We start from the raw sequence: 24,902 nt of genomic DNA on the forward strand, positions 1-24,902 counted from the left end.
AACAATGAATGCTGGCCATACCAATAAAGTGAGGGGGGAAGAACTGTATCCTAGCAAGTAGTGACCATGAAAAGGATTTAGGGCAGAGGTTGGCAACCTACGGCACGCATGCCAACGGTGGCACGCGAGCCAAATTTTAATGGCACGCTGAGGTCCCAGCCGCCAGCTCCACTCAGCCCACCGCCAGCCTGGGTGAACGGAACCACAGGCTGGCAGTGGGCTGAGCAGGTCGACGGCTGAGATCCTGGCTGGAAGGGGCCAGCAGCTGGAACTGAAACCCAGCCGGAATCCAGATCCGACTGATACTGGGGCGCAGCGCGTGGCGCACTCCCAGCTGGGGGGCGCTGCTGGCTGCCAGAACTCTCCTGCAGGCTGGAGCTGGCAGCCGAAGCAGCAGGCAGTCAGGCAAGTGAAAGGGCCGGCGGGAGGCGCGGTGGAGGTGTCCACATCCCAGCCTGTCCTGCTGCCCCTCTTTTGCCTCTGTGGCTGGACACCAGGGCACTGCAGGCACATGCCGTCCCTGTGGCCCCTGGGGGAAGGGAGTGGCAGGCCAGAGGGTCTTCTGCAGGGCCAGCTCCAGCGTTTTTGCAGCCCAGAGCAGAAAAAAAAAAAGCCATGATCACGATCTGCGGCAGCTCTACCACCGCCGCTTCAGTCTTCTGCGGCTGGTCCTTTCCTCAGTGAGGGACCTGCTGCCAAAGAGCCAGACGTGCCCCCCACTCCGTTGGCCACTCCCCTGGTCTTCTGCCGCCACCACCATTTGCCTGCAGATGCAGTGCCCCCACACAGCTGGCCCACAGCTCCCTTGGCAGAAACAGGAACAGCATGGAGCAGTGACCCATCCACCATCCAGGTAACCCGGCCACAACTGGGACTGTCCCAGGCCAGCCCCAAGTCCCTGTCCCCCCAGGACTTCCCCCTACACCCCACAACCTCCTGCCCTAAACCCCTCACACCACCCAATCCTGACTCCTACATCCCCATGCTCCCAGCCTTGACTCCTTGCACCATCCACATCCTCACCCCCTGCCCTGATCCCCCTGCACCCCAACCCCTTGCTCTGAGTGCTCCCTCACACACATCCCAGCCTCTGAGCTCCTCCCCCCTGACGGGGATTGTAATACGACAGTACCTGTGAGAAACTGAATTTACTTTTACCGCTGCCAGAACCCCAATCCAGCAGTGGAGTAAGCAGGGCCAGTGGCAGGCTGAGAGGCTCAGCCCGCTGCTGTTCTGGGGTTCCGGCCACCAGCCCCCTTGCCAGCCAGTATCCAGACTTCCAGCCCCGCTCAGCCCACTGCTGGCCTGGGGTACTGGCAGCCAGCCCGGGGCTCTGCTCTTGGCCTCAGCCACTCTCTGGTGTGGCGCACACTGGAAAACTCAGCAAGCAAAAGGATCACACTAAACTGATAAGATCGGCATTTTAATTTTATTCATAATGAAGCTTCTTAAATATTTTAAAAACCTTATTTACTTTAAATACAACAATAGTTTATTTATATAATATAGACTTAGAGAGAGAGACCTTCTAAAAACATTAAAATGTATTGCCGGCACACGAAGCCTTAAATTAGAGTGAATAAATGAAGACTCTGCACACCACTTCTGAAAGGTTGCCGACCCCTGATGTAGGCAATCATAGTGAACAAGCAATTGAGCATGAATTCACAGTATAATGCTGTGTCAAAAAGAGCTAATGAAACCTTAAGATGTATAAACAGACTACTAGTGAGTAGATGTATGGAGGTGATTTTATCTCGGTATATGGCATTATTGATATGGATATTGCATACAGTTCTAGTGTTCATATTTTTTTCAAAATTGAAGAGCATGCAGATGAGAGCCTCTAAAATCATTCGGGGCTGGAGAAACCCCACCTTACAATAAAAGACTTAGAGCTTAGTCTGTTTAGTTTATCAAAAAGGTTAAGAGGTGACTTGATACACGGAATAGTCACCTTGACAGGGAAAAAATAATGATGGCAACTAATGCTTATTGTCAACATATGGGAATTCAGCAAGCACATAAGCACCTTGACGGAGAAAATACTGGGTACTAAAGTGCTCTTTAATTTAACAGAAGGCATAACAAGAACCAATGGCTAGAAGCTGAAGCCAAGCAAATTAAAATTATAAATAAGGCAGAAATTTGTAATAGTGAGGGTGATTCACCATTGGAACAAACTACCAAGGGAAGTATGAATTCTCTTTATGTCTTCAGATCAAGACTGTTGCCTTTCTAGAAGATATGTGTAACGCAACAGATCCCAGTCTGCAGGATCAAACCTAGGACCTCTGGAGTTAAATGCATGAACCTCTACTGCATGAACTAAAAGCCACATGACTTTACCTAAGGCTGTAGTAGATTCATTAATCTTAAGATGGTCTAAGTGCCAGTAGAAGGGGACAGCGCACCACACCAAGCAGGCATGGGTTACATATGCTTTAGCCAGACATAGGTTCTTGGCTCAATGTGGTGGTAACTGGGTGAAATTTAAAGGTCTGTGATATACAGGAGGTCAGACTAGATGATATAATGGTCCTTTCTAGCCTTAAACTCTGTGAATCTATGAAAACTATCTTTGAGCAAATTTCAAAAAAGTTTGTGATAGATTTTGTGTTACCGTGTTTATATTTGTGTTGTATTTATAAAATGCACCTAACTTTCACCTGGTTATGATGAAAATAGAGTTTGAAGAGCAGTATCTACATACAGATGACAGTACAGACCAAAACATCTCATTAGCTACCACTTACATATATGATAAGCAGGGAATAATGTTACCTTAAAAGCATGGCAAAAACTCCACATGGTTTAACCATATGTTTTCCAAATAAACTTTCTGGGATTTCTCAGAGGGAGATAATGGAACTGCTGTAGCATGGGTCTGTAGGGAAATAATGGTCAAAGTTATGATGATCTAGAAGAATAGCTGTGAATACCTGCACTTCATCCACTAAAATATCATCCACTTGCTGACTTCTGTGCACTCTCCATGTATTGCTAGGCCACAAGCCAGAACGAAAGGGATGGAGGAAATGTGAAAACTCCAAATAACCTCAGAGAAGCCTTTCTGCCACCATCTCAGTAATCTTCCATGAAAAGAAAGGGCTAGTAAGCACTTGTTAGAAGAAATAAGGCCGCCTTATGTTTCACAAGGAGAGATTAACAATCTCATACTCTGTGTACCCAATATCTCACAATTGCCTTTATTATCCCAGAGGGGCTTGAGTCCAATGTACATGTTGCATGCCATCTTGATCTTGAGAAGAAGTACTGCTTTTGTCCTCTCCAGGTCAGATACACCTGCCATGCCAAATCAGATAGCACAGATAGCACAGAAAATTCCCCAGAGTATGAAAAATCTGATTGTCTTCAAGTGAAGGTAACCAGAATTCACCAAGCTGTCTGTGATCTGGAATGCTTTTCGGTGGATGAAACTTTGCTAAAACAGTGGTCCCACCTTGCCATGCACAGAACTTCAAAAACTCTCTACACTGCAATCAATCAGTCTTAGAGCATGATATCTACCATTGGCACTCCAAACACTATCCTACAGACTTCCTACATCAGGTTATTTGTATATTTGATCTGTAGGTAGAGGATTCTTAACGACACTATATCAGTGATCAAGGAAAAGGTCCTTTTAGAATGCCAGTGAAGTAGATATCCAGCTGCAGAACACTTTCCCTTAGAGAAGTCTGATAATCATCAGTGTCTCTAAATGTACATTGAACTCAATCATGTGGCTTAATGGGAGCAAAGCTCAGCCTTTGTCTCACACTGCAAGAAGTAATAGTAGTTCATCACCCCTTCAATTACCAAATTCCTCTCATAAACAAGATCCACAGTGTTCCCAACTCTCTGAATAAAGCCCCAAATCACCTGATATGAGTCATGAAGTTGTCATAGTAGCTGGTTATGAGATCCTGAGAAAATCGAAAAGAGACATGGTCACTAACATCTCAGAAGGCAATAAGTATACCTGTTTACTGCACAAGGCCAGATAAACACTACATCAGATTTCATAGGACATGTCATGTTACTTGAAAGACATGTAGAGATGTACATTTTACATTTTGATAATTCTGTGTCATGCTAAAAGGATTTATTTTCACTTGTGCATACCTGATATAAAGCCAAAGATACATATAGTATTTCTCTGCACTGATTCATCGCAACAGTTTTTGAACATCAGTGACTAGATATTCATAAATTTCTACAGATACCGTTATCAGCTGTAACACTTTTTACTCTGGTAAAAAACTGCTATTGACAGACAGCAGTATCAATAGATCTGAACTGGTCAGCATTCACTGGGCAAGAAGCAGTATGCCAAGTCCACAGCAGAATAAGATGCTTTTACTCTGAGACTCAAGGTTTGGTACACCTTTCTGTGTCTTTATTCAGTTTTAGTGCATACAGAAAATATTGTGTTTTTCCATCAGCGAATAGTAGTGTGAGACAGGAAATATTAATGTATTAACATAAAAAGTTGATTCTAAAGAAAGATAAATATATCTCTTATATCTACAGTGTATAATTTAGAAAATTAAAGTTAATGAATGTGGCATACTATTATTATGATAGGATAGATTTGAACTTTAATAGAGACTAGATATTGAGTCATTAGCTTTGAAATTCAGTACTTTTTGGTGCTCAAACCATGCACTTAAGGTTTTTAAATTGTTTGTTTCATATGTAAATTTGCTTCTTTAACTATATGGGTAGATGAGAAGTTTTCCAAATATACTTTCTGGGATTTCTCAAAGGGAGATAATGGAACTGCTGTAGCATGGGTCTGTAGGGCAATAATGGTCAAAGTTATGATAATCTAAAAGAATAGCTATGCATACCTGCACTTCATCCACTAAAATATCATCCACTTGAAATCAATCTAAAAGTTTAACACAGGTAGTATACATTTATTTTTTTCCATGTAAAGCACACTGAAATTCGTAGATTCTATGTACTAGGGCTGGCTTTAGGAAGTGCAGGGCCAATTCGAACAGTTTTGACGGGGTCCTGGCAGGGATGACTTAAAAAAAAAATTTTTTTAAAAACACGTGGGGCCTGTACTCACCGGACGGTTCTCCGAGTCTTCGGCGGCACTTCAGCAGCGGGTCCTTCACTCACTCCAGGTCTTCGGCGGCACTGAAGGACCTGCTGCTGAAGTGCTGCTGAAGACCCGGAGCGCCACCAGGTGAGTAAAAATTAAAATGGCACCTCTAGCCAGGGAAGGGATTCTCACTGGGTGCAGGACCCTCTTAGACGCGGAGCCTGATTTGGGGGAATTGGTGGAATAGGGCTAAAGCCGGCCCTGCTATGTACTTTTCTTTCATTCTAGTTATTTCAAATGCATCCATCACTGTGGTATTTGGATACAGTATCTATTCAGTGGTTTCAGAACTGGTTTAATCTAAATTTAACTGTTACTTTACTATCGTGTTTTTATAACAAGAGTGCAAGTATTATTTAAGATTTTGTAATGTAATAGAATTAAAATCAGCTTGCGCAAAGTGAACAAGTGACACTATCTTAATGTAAAGAAAAAACAAATACATAGGTACCCCCTTGGAAATTTACTTAAATAGAGTAATTAAAAACTGTCCTTATGGTCAAAATAAGATAAATGCTTTTACGCTATTCTGAACTGCACTAGATCCAGCCAGGATTAGGGAACTTTTGTTGTCCTCCACCCTCCATGTGCCTGCAGTGAAAAGAACTTGGCAGAATCTGAGGATCTGGCCCAGTGTGTTTGTGTGTATGTGATTTCCCTGATTCTAATGAGATTCATCCTTATGTTCTAACTCAGTGCTACTTAGACCTCAGTGGTTCAGGAACCAAATTGGTGATTAACATTACCCAAAAGAGCCACAGTAGTATGAATTCATTGTTTCATTTACTATATATATAAAATTCTCACAGCAAAATGACTGACCAAGTATTATTATTTTATCAACTACAATTGCTTAATAACATAGTAAAAGCCTCCTGATTGGTTAATAACTTAGATTGGTTAATACTTAAATCACACAGTATTTTAGTATCACATGCTGCAAAGAGCCACAGGAGACGCATTAAAGAGCCACTTGCAGCTCACGAGCCCCAGTCTGAGTTCCACTGTGCTAACCCGTCCTGGTCAGGCGGATGTATCTTGCTGGACAGTAGATATTTCTTGAACATAATTTAATTTGTCTGCTTTTGAAATTGCATCACATTGCACCCATCAATATTTCGTTCTTAATTCCTCAATGATACTTCTGGGGAGAAATTTATTCTCCTCTCTACTAGTTACTGTAACATTTAGGGCTGGCCTTAGCTATAGACTTTAGTCACTTAGCAGTGTCCAAATAAGCTATTAAAAAGCCCTCACATAAGCACCAACAAAAATGAATAGGGTGGGCCCATTTTGGTATAAACAAATGGGTTTGGCAAGGGGGTACAAATACTTGATAAAAATGGTATGAGGTAATTAGCACCAGGAAGTCTGGTGAATGAGACAGGGGCAGGGGTTCGGGTGCCTGAGGTTCTGCTCTCAGGACTTCTATTGACTTGCATTGTGACCTTGATCAAACAGTGTGCTACTTCTCTCTGCCTCAGTTTCCATAGTAGGGAAATGAAGATAATGATTTGGTATTTCTCCTGTACTATAAAGCACTTTGAGAGTAGGGGTGGAAATGTGGTATGTATCTTACTTAATTATTATTAATATTATTATGTATGTTAGCCCTGCTGTAGAAGTCTATAGCATCATGGCTACTGAATTCCCAGAGATAAGCAGAGGCTGTGTGTTCACTTATCAATCTCTAGGAGCTGATAAAGAAAGCTGACCCCAGGCCCAAAGACCGGGTCTTAATCAAGTTAATAATCATATCAAGGCCTTAGGCCTCAATCACACTAACATATATAGCAAAGTAAAAACATTGATTTTATACTAACCCTCCTGAGGCTCACTTTCTGATTTAACTATATCATACACTACTAATATGTTACTTAATGCTGCTAAATCACAAAATGCTGCTATAAGGGGTTAAACTGACATAAAGTCCCTTTAAAAAACCCCATCCATCACTGCCAAATAAACTAACAACTGCTAGGCTATTATAAGTTTATCAAGCAGCTTATGCACACAGAAAATTAACCTCTAATAAACTTGGCTGAACATGCAGTTTGGGCCCAAGTTCCTCAAATTTGCTTAAGAAACATAGCTGCTGACACTGCAAGTAGGCGAAAACCAGGTGTCAAAGTCCTGACATTAACAAAAAACCCGTATAAAGGGGAAGTTGCAAAAAGCAGGCTTGCAGATTAGCTCATAACCGGTAAAGTAATGGTAAAAGTTTTTGCAGATGGTTAAAAAATATCATTGTATTAACCAAATATGGTATCCTCGGATGTATAAGCTCATATGGTAATTTGCGGTTTTAAGCTTTATAACCCCAGGTATTATTGCTGTAAGGTAGAGCGACTTCCCTCTTGCTAGAGGTCCTGTCGTCTCTCCCTGCATATATGCTTGTAATCTATGATTAATCAATAAAGGAGCCTCAGGCTGTCTGATCAACTCAACTGACTGGTGGTCAATTTCCCCGACAGAGCTAATAGCTTTTATTAACAGAGTCAGTCCCATTCAAACACAAACATTAATTTGATACATTTTAGCATACAGACAGCTGGTGTGTTTTATCCAACTATACAGCTACTGAGATTAACAGCAAACTCTGTAACAAATCACAAGTAAAATCAATATACAAGAATACTTTTTCCAGTTTACAGACGCATATGTTACCTAAAGTCCCTTGGAAGCACTCCATTCTGAAGACTTTTCCTGGATCCTTCTTATTGTGTAATCTCTCAACAGAGCTTCTCTGTATTAGACTCCTTCAACCATCATGTTACTCATTGTCTGTTTTACAAGCTTGGATTCCTATTTACACTGATGACTTGCAATCTGGAACTGCCAATCTGCTTCTTGCTACTCCAAAGAATTCATAGAATCGTAGAAGATTACGATTGGAAGAGACCTCAGGAGGTCATCTAGTCCAACCCTCTGCCCAAAGCAGGACCAACACCAACTAAATCATCCCAGCCAGGGCTTTGTCAAGCCAGGCCTTAAAAACCTCTAAGGATGGAGATTCCACCACCTCCCTAGGGAACCCATTCCAGTGCTTCACCATCCTTATAATGAAATAGTGTTTCCTAATATCCAACCTAGACCTCCCGCACTGCAACTTGAGACCATTGCTCTTTGTTCTGTGATCTGCTACCATTGAGAACAGCCTAGCTCCATCCTCTTTGGAGCCCCCCTTGAGGTAGTTGAAGGCTGCTATCAACCTCCCTCCCCCGCACTCTTCTCTTCTGCAGAATAAACAAGCCTAGTTCTCTCAGCCTCACCTCATAAGTCATGTGCCCCAGCCCCCTGATCATTTTCATTGCCCTCCGCTGGGCTCTCTCCAATTTGTCCACATCCTTTCTGTTGTGTGTGGGGGACAAAACTGGTTGCAATACTCCAGATGCAGCCTTATCAATGCCGAATAGAGGTGACTAGTCACTTCCCTCAATATGCTGGCAATGTTCCTACTAATAAAGTCCAAGATGTTGTTAGCCTTCTTGGCAACAAAGGCACACTGCTGACTCATATCCAGCTTCTTATCCACTGTAATCCCCAGGTCCTTTTCTGCAGAACTGCTGCTTAGCCAGTCGGTCCCCAGCCTGTAGCAGTGCATGGGATTCTTCCATCCTAGGTGCAGGACTCTGCACTTGTCCTTACTGAACCTCATCAGATTTCTTTTGGCCCAATCCTCCAATTTGTCTAGGTCACTCTGGACCCTATCATTACCCTCCAGCATATCTACCTCTCCCCCCAGCTTAGTATCATCCGTGAACTTGCGAAGGGTGCAATCTATCCCATCGTCCAGATCAGGGGTCAGCAACCTCTGGCTCGTGGCTCGCCAGGGTAAGCACCCAGCCAATGGGGATGGCAGGAAGCGGCGCGGGTGAGGGATGTGCTGGCTGCAGCTTTCTGCCACCCAGATTGGCCTGGGACGGCGAACCGCGGCCAATGGGAGCTGTGGTCCGCCGAACCTGCCGACACAGCAGGTAAACAAACTGGCCCGCCACACCAGGGTGCTTACTCTGGCAAGCCACATGCCAGAGGTTGCCGACCCCTGATCCAGATCATTAATAAAGATGTTGAACAAAATTGCCCCCAGGACCGACTCCTGGGGCACACCACTTGATACTGGCTGCCAACTAGACATCAAGTCATTGATCACTATCTCTTGAATCTGACAATCTAGCCAGCTTTCTATCCACTTTATAGTCCATTCATCCAATCCATACTTTTTTAACTTCCTGGCAAGAATATTGTGGGAGACCTTATCAAAAGCTTTGTTAAAGTCAAGATATATCACATCCACTGCTTTCCCCATATCCACGGAGCCAGTTGTCTCATCACAGAAGGCAATCGTGTTGGTCAGACATGACTTGCCTTTGCTGAATCCATGTTGACTGTTCCTAATCACCTTTCTCTCCTCCAAGTGCTTCAGAATGGTTTCCTTGAGCACCTGCTCCATGATTTTTCCGGGGCCTGAGGTGAGGCTGACCAGTCTGTAATTCCCCGGATTCTCCTTCTTCCCTTTCTTAAAGATTGTACTATATTTGCCTTTTTCCAATTGTCCGGGACCTCCCCTGATCTCCACAAGTTTTCAAAAGATAATGGCCAATGGCTCTGCAATCACAACAGCCAATTCCCTCAGCACCCTCAAGTGCATTACATTTGAACCCATGGACTTGTGCATGTCCAGCTTTTCTAAATAGTCCTTAACATGTTCTTTTACCACTGAGTGCTGCTTACCTCCTCCCCATACAGTGTTGCCCAGGACAGCAGTGTGCGAGCTGACCTTGACTGTGAAGACTGAGGCAAAAAAAGCATCTAGTACTTCAGCTTTTTCCACAACATCTGTCATTAAGGATCTCACACTTTTCCTGACCTTTTTCTGCTGCTAATGTATCTGTAGAAACCCTTCTTGTTACCCTTCACATCCCTTGCTAGCTGCAACTCCAGTTGTGTTTTGGCCTTCCTGATTACACCCGTGCATGCTTGAGCAATATTTTTATACTCCTTCCTAGTTATCCGACCAAATTTCCACTTCTCGTAAGCTTCGTTTTTGTGTTTAAGCTCACCAAAGATTTCAGTGTTAAGCCAAGCTTGTTGCCTGCCATATTTGCTATTCTTTCTGCATATCAGGATGGTTTGTTCCTGCACCCTCAGTAAGGCTTCTTTAAAATACAGCCAGCTTTCCTGGACTCCTTCTCCCCTCATATTCCCTTCCATTCCCTTCTCTTCCAATTATTCCAATATTCCCTTCTCTTCTATTCCTGTTCCCTTCCATTAGTTTTGCCTGGGTATTACTGCTGGAGTTACGTTTTAGTTGTGCCAAACCTGGCATTTTTAGTCCTTTCTTTCCAGAGCTTCTCACTCTGCCAGCCTAGTTTTTTGCAATCAGATCTGGTCCTTCTTGCATATACCAGCAAACTTGCTGAGTCCTGCCATAGATGTGGGATAGGAAGAATACTGCCTGACATTTCCAAATAATTTGAAAGGCCCTTCCCCTTAATGCCAAGTGACTCTCTCATGGAATTATAAAAATCATCTATACATACATGCAGTATTGAAATATATATGCAGATGACTACATTAAACATTGGTATAATAATGAAAATAGTAAATGGGCAACAGCACTAAAATATTTTCCCCTGGTTAGTCTTTTACTTAGAATATGATATTTTCCCTTTACTAAGCAGCAAATCTAGCCCTTACCTCTGCAGGCATGGGGGTTCAATGGAATACCATTTGGACAAGCTATAAGGTTTCAAAAATTCTAGGTGTAAAAGATAGATGTACATTTGTGGATATAAATGAGAGGCAACATAGTTTGATGGACAGAGCATGGGGTTAGGAGCCTGACCCTCCCGAGTTATAATTCTGGCTCAACCTTTTGAGTCACTGTGTGCCACTGGATGAATCTTGGATTAACCTTTCTGGTCTGATTCTGCTTTCACTTACATAAATTTTACACTGGTGTAATTCCGTTGACTTCAATTTCTTTTCATTTGACTGGCACAAGTGAAATTAAGCTGTTTGTATCCGTTTTCCTGGAAGTTAAAAAAATAGGGGACAGGGAGTAGGGTAGAGGAAATAACACTTGTGTACTCTACTGATGGGAATAATCAGTGAGGTGAAAATTTATTAGTAAATAGTTGTGAAACATATTGGATAAGTAAAGTGCTTTATAAGTGCTAATTATTATTACAAACATGGGGGCTGCTTGCATTTAGTTTTCGGGTTGCTTTTTAGAAGGCATCTGATACATAAAAAAATACCTCTTAATGTCCTTTAGGAGTTTCTAATATTCAAAATTTGCCAATTAAGTGGAGGGCATGCATGGAAACATCTTTTCTGTGGCCTAAACATCATACATTGCTGCCATGTGGCAGCAGCCTATTTCCCAGCATTAGATCATATTCACCCAGACTTTCCTTTAGATTTTTAGAAATATTATACATATGTTGGAATGAGGCCATTCATATATCCACGTCTTATGTGGATGTGCTCTGTAATGATCCTGGGAAACAAGCAGCTGTGTCTGAGGATGTAATACCTTATAACTCAATGCATACGAGTTCATTCAGTCTTAGCAGGCCTGCTGCAGCAGTAGTTAGAAACACGGTATTAAAATTAACCAAACATTTATTTCGAATCCTGGGGTCACTTGCATGGTTTCTAGTGGAATTTAACACCAATATGTCAAGCAAATAGCTACTTTTTCAACCCAAATTGTATTTTCATTTGCAAAGAAATTATTTTATAAACACAATTTTTTATAACTACTTTATTTCCTCTGTGGATATGGTTGAACTCAGTCTGAAATAGCAAATGTCCAGAAGGATTTTTTCTCTTAATTTGTTCTCAGAGCCAACTCATGATGATTAGCCTTTGTTTGCATGTGTCAGGTCAGGGCTCAGTTTCATAACATGTTCTGCTTCTGAGCTAGCAGAAAATAGAAGTGCCACAGAGTGTAATGCTGCTTCTGGGAAATGGAACCTTGTGTGTTTCAACACTGGCTTTTTTTGGTTACTTAGCATGTGAGTGGAATTGAGGAACTAATTCATAGTGCGTTATTTCTATAGTGAATTTAACTTGTATTTCTGTTTGTGAAATTTTAGCTACCAACTTATGGTTTTATCAAAAATGAATTCACTATTTGAAGTTATTTGTTGAATTCTCTTTGAAAAACATTAATCTAGTAATCATTGATCAACATTTTATTGTGAGTGTTTGATTTTCAAAATACATCACGGGTTGGTAGTTTTGACTAGACATTTGTTGCATAGTTTTGATTTTGATTTCTGATTAGATAATTCATGCAACATGGTAATCCATACAATTAGGTCTCTAGAGAATCATATTTATCAATTCAATATTTTCTTACCTTAAATATTCCATTATGTTTGCTTAAATCCAATTTTTCTGAGAACATACATTCCAAGTGACCCAGGTGTTAGACTATTTGTGTATAGCAAACACACAAGAGGTACAAACACAACTTGAAGCAAATTCAGTTTTTTATTTGAGAGCATTCTGACATAAATAAAAAAAAATTTGCTCAGCTTCTATGCTGAGCTTCTTTGTCAGTCTACTCTTATTCAGCCCTTCCTGGCCAGAAGAGAGAGGTTATGAAGTACCAATGTTATGGATGTATGTGTGTATGTGCATATGCGGTCACTTGTAGAGAGAATGGGAAGATGGAGGGATCATTATTAATTACTGTTAAGAAAAGAAAAACTTTCAGAAAAAGCAAATGGGCCCTCCAAAGTTATAAACCACTACTAAAATGAGCTATGATGTATATACCAGGTGATCTTTATAATGCTGAATTAAGAATATGTAAAATCTAGGGCTGTCAAGAGATTTAAAAAGTTAATGATGATTAATCAGACAAAAAAATTAATCACGATTAATCATGTGATTTAATCGCGATGCTAAATAATAATAGAATACCATTTATTTAAATATTTTTGGATGTTTTCTACATTTTCAAATATATTGTTTTCAATTACAATACAGAATACAAAGTGTGCAGTGCTCACTTTATATTTATTTTTATTACAAATATTTATGATGTAAAAACAAAAGAAATAGTATTTTTCAATTCACTTAATAAAAGTACTGTAGTGCATTCTCTTTATTATGGAAGATGAACTTACAAATATAGAATTATGTACAAAAAAATGCATTAAAAAATATAAAACTTTAGAGCCAACAAGTCCACTCTGTCCTACTTCTTGTTCAGCCAATCACTCAGACAAACAAATTTGTTTACAATTGCAGGAGGTAATGCTGCCCACTTCTTGTTTACAATGTCATTTCTAAGTGAAAATAGGCATTCACTTAGCACTGTTGTAACCAGTGTTTCAAGATATTTACATGCCAGATGCACTAAAGATTCATATGTTCATTCATGCTTCAACCACCCTTCCAGAGGACATGCGTCCATGCTGATGATGGGTTCTGTTTGATAAGATCCAAAGCAGTGCAGACCGACACATATTCACTTTCCTCATCTGAGTTAGATGCCACAAGCAGAAGGTTGATTTTCTATTTTGATGGTTTGGGTTCTGTAGTTTCCGCATCGGAGTGTTGCTATCTTTAGAAATCTCATATTGGTACCTTCTTTGCGTTTTGTCAAATCTGGAGTGAAAGTGTTCTTAAAATGAACAACATGTCATCTGAGACTGCTATTACATGAAATATATGGCAGAATGCAGGTAAAACAGAGCAGGGGACATACAATTCTCCCCCATGGAATTCAGTCACAAATTTAATTAATGCATTATTTTTAATGAGTGTAATCAGCATGGAAGCATGTCCTCTGGAATGATGGCCAAAGTGTGAAGAGGCATACGAATGTTTAGCATATCTGGCATGTAAATACTTTGCAATGATGTCATTGCAAATACCTGTTCTCACTTTAGGGTGACATTGTAAATAAGAAGAGGGCAGCATTATCTCCTGTAAATGTAAACAAACTTGTTCATCTTAGCAATTGGCTGAACAAGAAGTAGGACTGAGTGGACTTGTAGGCTCTGAAGTTTTACATTGTTTTGTTTTTGTGTGCAGTTATGTAACAAAAAAAAAACCCTACATTTGTAGGTTTCACTTTCACGACAAAGAGATTGCACTAGAGTACTTGTATGAGGTGAATTGAAAAATACAATTTTTTTATCATTTTTACAGTGCACATATTTATAATAAAAATAATATACACTTTGATTTCAATTACAATGCACAATACAATATATATGAAAATGTAGAAAAACATTCAAAATATTTAATAAATTTCAATTGGTATTCTATTGTTTAACAGGGCAATTAAAACGTGTGATTATTACAATTAATTTTTTTGAGTTAACTGTAGTAAATCGACAGCCCTAACATAAATTAAAGTATGGGGAAACTTCTTTCTTACAAGGTACTTCTATTGCTACACATGCTATTACAAGTTGCTTTTGGCTTACTTTAGATCTGTCTTTGGTTATTTTTGAGTTTTACCATAATAAAATTGGGAAATAATAAATACTATTGCTGTACTTGATCAGTGATATCTCATGTTCCTCCCTCTTCCCATCCTCTCGGACTTAGCACTTAATTTTTCTATTTCATTGATACATTGTGATATCTCATGAGGTGGCCATTTCTTAAGAATATCTGGTTCACCAGGATCTATACAATACTTTGTTTTATAATTCAGCAATATTTCATTTCTTAATGGACCTGCAGTGGAAAGAGTAGTAGTATTAATCCAGCAATGGTTTTTAAGAGCTAATGGGTTCACCATGCAATTTGAGGTGTACAAGTTCTTGAACCGTTGTATCAGCTACTGATGTATGATGAATGCATACCCCATATAATTATTCCTTTTTTAAAATAATTTTATGAAGGTCTGTGTATCTGTGTCTTTATCTGAGGGGCAAGACTGAAGGTCTTGTGGTGGTCTCTAATTATTTATACATTTTAAATACAGTTTTTTTTCCTGATCAAAATATGAAGTTGTATTCTGATAGCAAAATATGAGTGTGTATTCTAAAATCAAACACACAATTTTGGTAGCACACATCCTATTACAGTAATGCTAACCAGAGTTGAAAGAGTTAAGCACAATGTATGGAATTGAGAATAAAATTTCCAGACTAGAGAAATGCATAGAGAAAATGATATATATCCTTCATGCAAATGCGGGCATATTGATTGTCAAAAATACTGGTACATGTACCATCCTGACATTCCTTAAAGTGAAGGTGCAGTATAATGCACAAAATATAGAATATACCTTATCATTTAAATTTATTATAACTGAAAAAATATCCAAACACTTTGTGAATAGGTTTCAGTAATATCTTCCTATTGCATGCAAACTTTACATAACGTGCTTTGTTTTTAACATCTGTGAAAAGATTGCATAAAATTTAAAAAATTGCCTGGTGTATTAAGGACCTAAGTTTCATGTTCAAAAATGGATGTGAACATCAGTGGTTCTTAGGAGCGTAAGTGCCTAAGTCAACTTTGAAATGGGACTTCGACACATAACCCAGTTAGGTATTTTTGAAACTTGTACCTTTTTTGTCTTTTCAGGTTTTAATATTTCTAACATCTGATATCTAGTTCAGAGTAAGTCTAGGATATTTTGTTTGCAGTGTTGTTATAGCCACATTGGTCCCAAGGTGGGTGATATAATATTGTTTATTGGGCCAACTTCTGTTGCTGAAAAAGACAAACTTTTGAGCTGCACAGATATCTTCTTCAGGTTTCTCTAGGCTATTCTGTAAATTAGAAGAGATGATATAATTGCGTCAGTAAATTAACAGTTTCTGAGAATCCTTTATATGAAGTTAGGTCATGTCTTAATGGACATTGGCTTCCCATTTTTGATCATTATATTTATGACATAAAAATATTATAGCACAGAATGCTAAAGATAGCAATCTGATTATAAGTGTTCATCTAACTGTAAATTTTATTTGGTGTTGGACTGAAGAGAAGTATTCTAAAAGTGCCCACAGTCCAGATTTTCACTATCATTAAAGTCCTCTTTGTGTAGACATGAATCATAAAGTATCTTTGTCCCATTATGTCCATAAAAACAACCCAGCAGAATCTGCCTTCACAATCCAAATCTAACTTTACCCTTTAGTGACAGAACTTATTCTATTTAACATTTAACTCTTTGAAAATAAAGGAAACATCACAAAAATAAATAAGTAAATACCACCACCACTGGTAGCAAAAAAACCTCACAATGGATTGAATAGGTAGCCCTAAATTGAGTCCCTCCAGGTCAGAGTCAAGGCACACTGGCAGATTAGTGCAGAGAACCTTGTGTTCTGGATAAAAATAGTGGTCAGTCTCCGGTACTGTCAATGTAAATCTATTTAATGAATATTAAATTCAGATTTTAAAGTAAAAGTGAATGAATAAATAAAATCCTAATGACAGCTTTCCCATCTCTGTTAGGAGAGGAAGGTATATATTGTTGCATGTGAGAATGTGGGGCTGGCTAAACAGTCATTCGGGGGCAGTGATATGCATACTGATAACGTCAGAAGCCTTGCTTACCTCCGGGAGGATAGGTAAGACATCTGTGCTGTTATCTTCTTAAAAAAAAAATGACACTGGCTGGTCCACAATGTGAGTGTGTATATATTAAGCCAAATCCTGAAGATCCTTATTCAGAGCCAGATTGGGTTACCGATGTTATGTGCCTGAAAGGTGCCTTCCTTGTGTGGCTGTCACTGCTCCAATGAGAAAGAAGGGATTAATACCTCCATGGTACCATTCTTCAATTTTCTTGAGAGGCCATAGAAGACTCTTTATTGAGTCCAGACCTGTACAGGGAGGAGGCAGGGTCTACTTGTGAAGTGCAGAAGTATTAGGTGGTGGCATACGGGAGACAAATAACCTCTGACTGGTTAAACAGAGATTCCCACAGAACTCCATTACAGCTTAGGGCTCTATTACTTCATTTATTATTAATTATTATTATTATATTATTATTTCATTATTTATTTATTATTTCAGCCTGCATGCCATGGTGGGGAAATCCTCCTTTACGGTGTTCCCAAGGGAAGCCATGATGCGAGTCCCTGACAGCCTGGTTCCGGTGGAACTTCAGTGCCATAGAGTGGAAGTGAGGAATGGTGCTCTAGAGATTTTACTCAGGCCCTATTTAGGAAAAAACCCTTTGAAATTAATGGGAATTTTGCTTTAGCAAGACCTTAATCTTTTTGTTTGTTTGTTTTAATAATTGGAGATATACCTATCTCCTAGAACTGGAAGGGACCTTGAAAGGTCATCGAGTCCAGCCCCCTGCCTTAACTAGCAGGACCAAGACCTGAGGGTCATTTTGTAACAAAAAAGCAGTGGAAAGAGCTACAATTCTCCAATTTATTGCAAAACTTTGTTGTGTAAATAAATACACATCCTGCCATCTAGTGACAAGAAATTTTTTTTTGTACTGACCAGCCATGGGTGTGATTAGAAACACACGTTGCAAAGATTAATCCCACGCCCAAACCTGCAAATGCTGAACACTGTACTATTTAACTTATGGCAGAGTCTAGATAAGGGGCTACGGAAGAAGAAAATGTGCACAAACCTTTTCAAAGCTTCTTGCAGCCTGAAATAGACTGAATCTACTGAAATAAATAGAGCCCGGAAAATCTGTGGATATCCCTGTTATGTCCACGGATATCTATGGACCATGTTTAGAGATCACAGATCAGATATGGATAAAAATGTTGTATCCGTGCAGGGCTCTAGAAATAAATGAGTTGTTTTGCTGGAAAGTTCATGGTGCAATATGGCTTTTTATCCTGGCTCTTTCCACATTTCTCCACCTCACATCCCATTTTGCAGTTATTTTTGTGCACCTTCTGTGTAGGACCATATTTATGCTGGTGTGGGCTGCATTCTAAGCTCCTTGTGCATAGAATTTGAAGGTAGGTTTTGTAGAAACTTAATACATGTAAGCTCCTGGCAGCAAGAACTTTAGGATTTGGCCTTAAGTCCATACTAAGGAGGAAAGAGTAATTGCACTATTTACATTTTGGGATCATGAAGAAATAACATAAGGGTGATACAATACCCTGGAGGGCACAGTAGAATGCCATGGCTGAGAAAACAAAATGACGGATTGCCTTTGAGAGTCAAGGGTTACTTATTTGTGAGGTGCTGATCACTTCCTGAGATTTGCTGTGCACCCTTTACTTTCCCTTGAGTTCAGTGAGAATTGGGGATGCTTTAGCACCTCACAGGATGAAGTTCTAAAAAAGTAACACTAGACTTCTCTGCATCACTTTTCTAGCTCAGCAGATCTTTCATATTGGAGTCACAGCTATTATGTCGAACAATGCCATATTTTCTTTTGTGAGCTGTCCATTTAACAATTCCATGATGCATATTATGTAGAGAGTAGCACACAGATAACAGTGAGAAATAAATCTATATTCTGGGGTTCTAATGACATAGTGGAAATCATGAGCTCAAAGCTCAAGTGATTTGTTATGTCATCTGATCTCCCAGATGTATGTGTAGCCTGCTTGCAAAACTGCCTAAGCAGCCCAGGCATAAAATCTACTTGGCTGTCCTATACCTTAATTTTGATGATGATAGAAAAAAAAGCTCATATATTATCCATCAGTCAGAAGGAAAATACTAGCCATTGGTGAGTAGAATTTTGCAAAGCTGTTATCTAGTTTTGTATTGCAGTTTTCCTTCTTTGCATTTTTGTACTATTAACAAATGTTTTCTTCTTTGTTCCTACAGAGAGCACATGGCACATGGCACCTATAAATGCCTACACTGACGTCAAGATTTTAGCTTCTCACTTAAAAATATGAAATAAAAAGATTACTAAATAGGAATAAAAACTCCCATAACATATCATGAAAAGTAAAGGTAATGACAATGAGGCTGCAGATAGACAATGTTAAAGTTAACACCTGCTCTGAAGTTTTCCCATATTCAAAAGCTACTGTTATAATTTTTCGCTGTCAAAAGTCATGGGACCATGTTATCACACTTTGGAGTTATAAATGAAAGAAAATTATCAAGCCACATCCAGATTGATGGATCTGGATTTGATGTGGCTAAAACTGAGCTAATTCCTGGCCTTTTTACTTGTAATTGAGATGACATCACATTGCTAGGAGGTATTTAAATTTCAGTGCACATGTAAAAGGTAATGCCAGCAGTGTGAAATATGTGTAGAGTGGCTATTCCTTAAGAACCTCTACAACAGCAGCCTGGAGCATGTTATGCTATGTTGTAGCCTAGGGTTTAGTAGATGTGATCTGTATGTTTATACATGTACATTTCCTGACCTGGCAATTGTCTAGTCACAGTCTTCAACAAACACAATTTCCGCTCCTGTATTTGTAGATTGTGGAGGCATTTCTCTATGGGATTGGTTCCAGACAGAATATGGGAGTATATTACCATTATAGTGCAAAACGTCAAAGCTTTTTGGGTGGTTTATACAGCATGGATTTAATCCAGAGCCAGTAAAAGGCAGCAGAAAGATTCTCATTAACTTCAGTGGGCTTTGGACCTGGTGATATATCTGTCCTCCTGGATGAGAGAAAGCTTTGTTTATGATTCAAGGCAACAGTTTAATGCAGTATTTGAATTCACATTAATAAATTATGACATGGTCAGAGCAGGAAAGGATCTCTCCATTACACTCGAGAACATTAGGAGGTATATCCAGCTGAAGAGCTTGTCAAAAACCTATATCCCCAAGGATTCATGGTCTCTGGGCTAGGAGACATATGTTCCCGCATAGCAACAAGACTTAGCCAAGAATAGCAATAGTGAGCAAACTTCCCTTGCTCAGAAATGCAATTAAAAGTACCGGAAACATATTGCAGCATTCTGTGTGGAACCATCTCAGCCTGTAACTGCAGGATACCTCTGTGCCAGACAATGTCTAGCAATATGGTACTACTCTATCACTATTCCCATTTCCCCACAAACAGCTCCCTCAAGCTAAAGTGAGATTTGGTAATATTTTAGCAACACAGCAAGTATTAAAAGTTATATACTTATCATTAGATGGGAACTGGAAATGAAAGGAAACCATGTTATTTTAATTAGTATTTTTTTTGTACTTCCAGGGGAACTTTTTGCAAAACAAAATGTTTAACAAGCTCTTATTTAAAATACACGATTGTAATATATACATAGACATTTCAGATATATACAGATATACACATAAACACTTTGGATCCCATTAAGAAAATGTACTTGTCCCTGATTTTCTTATGAGAAATCTGAGTTTTAGTGAGGCAATTGTTGCCTTTTAAGTTCTCATTGATACTAATACAATACACTTCATAGAATCATAGAATATCAGAGTTGGAAGGGACCTCAGGAGGCCATCCAGTCCAACCCCCTGCTCAGAGCAGAACCAATACTAACTAAATTGAGAACACTGTTATTGACACAAGATTTCAAATATACCACTCCATGCTCCCCTGAAAGCCTGATCCTACAAACAAACAACAGAGTGCTCCTCTATTGTGAGAAAGTAGTTTCATCACCTATGGCTTTCTAACAGGGGTGATTCAGGTTTAGTTAAACTTTGCTATCCTTGCTGAGCCTGCTACATCTCCAGGATCCCATGTTATTTGAGTAAACCACTCTACCATGCAGACCCAGCCCAAGTGTGCAAGACAACAATGCTAGGGAGTGGAAGGGAACCTTTACACACAGGAAATTATAAGTGACAGAAGTCCTCACCTCGTGGGCCAGGAGTGTGCAGCTTGCAAAGCTCGCTCCATATGTTGTTCATGTGCAGTATGTGGTTAAGTACCTCAACTAAATAGGCAAAATAAGAGGACTACATAAGTCTTGTGGTATATTTGACAAAATATATACAGAAAATATTGTATATTAGTTACAAGAGATACTACTGAGAATGACTGGTGCACTATAAATACACAACATACTGTGGACAGACAAGTTAAAAACTAGCTAATGTGCATTCATCTGTAAATTAAGAGGAAAGTTTGCTGTTTATTGGAGAAAAAGAGAGAGATTTGGATAAAATTAGATGACTCCTGTCTGTATAAAGTGTTTTTTTCTCTGTTGCCATTCCTGGCCATGAATATCTCCATTGACATGAATGCAGTTATACCAGTGTAATGCTGGTGTAACAAAGACAAAACTGAAGGCTGTTCTCCTTAAAGTTCTCTGATCTCTTCATTAGGGCTTAATTCTGCTAGATGCTGAGCAACAACTCCTGGAGGTGCTGAGAAATCTGTACTTGCAACTCTGAATGGTGCTCAACATTTTGCAGAACTGAGGCCAAAGCATTACCATTTCCCTGTATGCCTCTGGAATGCCTTCTTCTTGCAAAGGATTCCCATTGTTGCACTCATTTGGCAGGTTGAAAGATGGGTAAGCAGCATTTTGCAAGCATGGTGCCAGTATCGCTCAATACATGGGGTGGTGCTCAAGAAGCAAATATCTCTCTCCAGATAATCTTCAGATCACACTGTTTATTTCAGTTTAAATGGACATCCAGACTACATCTCCCCAAATTGTTTTAATAAAGATTCCATTGTTAATTTATATTAGAAAATATAAAATCACAAAGTAAATGATCAAGGTGCCCTTCCTTAAATTGGGGGGAATTTAAAATATATGTTAAATAATTTAATTATCTGTAATAAATATTTCTAGCTTTTAGCATATCATATATAATTCACAGAATATTTTATTAATTATATGTTTCAAATATTCTCTTTAGAATGCAAAATATGCTGTTACTCTCAAATGAATAGTTACATTTTTAATGTAAAAGAAGCTAATAAAAGAATATTTACAGAGACAAATACTGATTTTGAAATGCTATCTTGACAACTATTAGAAAAGGCCAAAAAATACCCATCCTCTTTACTGATTGGCTGTTGAAATTGTATGATTGTGATTTATTAATATTTTCTTAACACTAAAAATTGAGACAGTCTTGGTATGAGAATGAGATTTTTTTTTAAAATTACAGATAAATAATCTGTTTTATAGTAGCATTTAGCTCATATGTGGTGTTTTACAGACATTAACTCTGTAAAAGCCTTACCCACACCTTTTGGGGCTGGAAACTAAGTATTATCATCTCCCCCATTTTATAGATGAAGAGACTTAGGTTTCTGTTCTCTCTCTGCAAGTAACCTGCCTTCAGAGAAGCAACTCTGAATTTTTAAACTTCCAGAGTTTCATACACATTCTCACATTTCAGTAGAGAGAATTGCCTTCTTGCCTCATGGATCACCTGCCTATGCCCCTGGCCTCCCAACCCCCACTGGGCTTGAGTGTAGAGCATCTGAGAGCAGAAGGCTTTTCTATACACCTGTGAAGAAAAGAGGGGGACATGTTCCAGAGGCAGAAATATCACTTACAGGGCACATGCAATCACAGAGGTCACACTGGATGAATGAATTTGTCCAAAGCCAGAGAGCAGCATAGTGGCAGCATTGGGATTAAAAATCAAGAACTGTTGGCTTCAGCACTGAAGCCCATGTTATCCCACTGATTGTTATGCAGATGTCCCCTTTGAAATAAATGGGGAGTTCTGTTTAAAAATTTGATGGCAAAATATAGCTCTAGACGTCACAGGGTATGTCTAAACTGCAAAATATAGCTCTAGACATCACAGGGTATGTCTACACTGCAGCTGGGAACGTGCTTCCGAGCCAGGTAGACAGACTCACTCTGACTGGAGCAGATCTAGCCCATGTCTGCCTACCACAACCAGGTGCACTCAAAATAGCAGTGCAGATGTTGCAATATGGATGGCAGGACAGGCTAGCTGCCAGAATACAAGCCTGCCTGGCTCCTGGAGTCTTTGCTCAGGTGGCTAGCCTGTGCCACTGTGTCCACACTGCTATTTTGAGTGTGCTAGCTGGAGCTGTGTTGGCATGTATCTGTTTACCTGTGCTGGGAGGCACGCTCTTAGCTGCAGTGTAGACATACCCCTAGAGTGTTTTCCAAAGCAATGAAGGGAACAAATACGACAGTTGTTTAAGTCTGTATAATAAGCAGTTTGTGGCCATTTTATTATGTGGCATTGGCACCATTGTCATGGAAAGCTGCTTGCCAGTCCATCAGTCTGAAGGTTGAGTGCAGGAATGGGAGCTTTCTGCACAAGGAACTGGGCTGTGTCACAGAACAGCAATAATTAAGATTGTGGTGGTAATTTTCTGGTGTGGTTTGCACTGATTTAAAATAGAATATAATGTCTCCATTTGAATAATTGTTTTTGTCTTGTAATATGCAGCTGAATTATAGTACAAGTATCACTACATTGAATGTTTTTATTGTTTCTTACAATAAAGTCATGTTTAAAGTTTTGCAAATGTGAATTTAAGTATAGTTTTTAAAAGATGAGTATAGCAAAATAAGCTGATAATTGCCATAGTCATTTGAGCTTTACCAGCAATGTCCAGGTATGTTTAGGAACATATTGCATGAGACAGTATGTACCTTTGAGAAATGTCTACACACAAGCTTTCATAAACCTTTATTCTGTCTTTAGAATTTGGAATGATGGGAGATCATACAATTAAAAGTCAGCGACCTCGATCTGTTCATGAGAAAAGGGTCCCTCAGGAACAAGCTGATGCTGCTAAATTTATGGCACAAACTGGTAATACATTAGTTACATTTTTCTATTTACTGTTGTTAATTTTAGCAAAGCCACTGCATGTTCCATAATCTTTTACTGTATACCTGTCAGTTTTCTAAGCTGATATTTTTGAACCATTTATTTATTTATTTTTCCACCAGTTAAAGTCCATAAATAAAGTAGCTGAGAATTAGGTGGACCATATAAAAAACATGCACTGTGAATGTGGATACTGAATGATTTAATATGAACATGAGTTTATTAATAATTAAAGCAGGCTTACGCATGAAAGACTTAGTCCAGTTTTGAGATTAACTGTAGTTTACAGTGACCATAAAACAACGTTTAAAAAAAAACAATGTTAAGGAAGTGTGTTAGAATTTTAATATAAATAGAACAACTGAAATCTAATCTCTGCTTTGGGCATTTATCATATTAATTAATTATTAGGAGACTTGAATGTGCATGTATTCAGCCCTTAGTGTCCTTGCCCCAACATAATACTATATTCTCTAGATTCCAGATTCATAATTGCTAAATATATAAATAGGTATGAATTCGATGTGCAAAGTATCTAACAGTTTTACATCTAAGCCATACACCTCTACCCCGACATAATGCAACCCGATATAACACGAATTCGGATATAACGTGGTAAAACTGTGGTCGGGGGGGGCAGGGCTGCGCACTCCGGCAGATCAAAGCAAGTTCGATATAACGCGGTTTCGACTATAAGACAGTAAGCTTTTTTGGCTCCCAAGGACAGCATTATATCGAGGTAGAGGTGTATTTTTCAAATTTATTTTATCAACTGCACCATCTTTGGATAAAGATACCAAAATATTACATAAAGAATCTACACCCTGCTCTTGTCTCTAAAAAGTCATCATTTACCAACAATTAATATGCAACAGTATCTATGGATCCAATCCAGCTCCCTTTGAGGTCAAAAGAAGGGCTCCCATAGACTTCAGTAAAGGATGGATCAGGTCCTAAGATACTAAAGTCCTGTCCTGTTCTAATTATAGGATAATAACAGTGCATCTCAGATATCACTGTGTTGTAACAGTTGGTATATGCTGACTCTTTGATGTGCCCACTTTACTGCATTCTAATAAATTACTGCATCAGAAACCTCGTGCCACATAAGCATTGTATGGA

At 39.3% G+C, this 24,902-nt stretch overlaps 1 protein-coding gene across 5 annotated transcripts in view; it reads left to right on the plus strand.

Annotated features, from left to right (window-relative positions):
- Positions 1-24,902, plus strand: part of ADGRB3 (adhesion G protein-coupled receptor B3) — a 641,000-nt gene that overhangs the window by 267,633 nt on the left and 348,465 nt on the right. For all 5 annotated transcript variants that reach the window (XM_030555674.1, XM_030555672.1, XM_030555671.1 and 2 more), the window contains one exon: positions 23,652-23,762. In XM_030555674.1, the coding sequence (XP_030411534.1) occupies positions 23,652-23,762 (111 nt within the window). The remainder of the gene's footprint in view (positions 1-23,651; positions 23,763-24,902) is intronic.

The sequence above is a fragment of the Gopherus evgoodei genome, chromosome 3, assembly GCF_007399415.2.
Source record: "Gopherus evgoodei ecotype Sinaloan lineage chromosome 3, rGopEvg1_v1.p, whole genome shotgun sequence".
NCBI classification, from domain to species: Eukaryota; Metazoa; Chordata; order Testudines; family Testudinidae; genus Gopherus; species Gopherus evgoodei.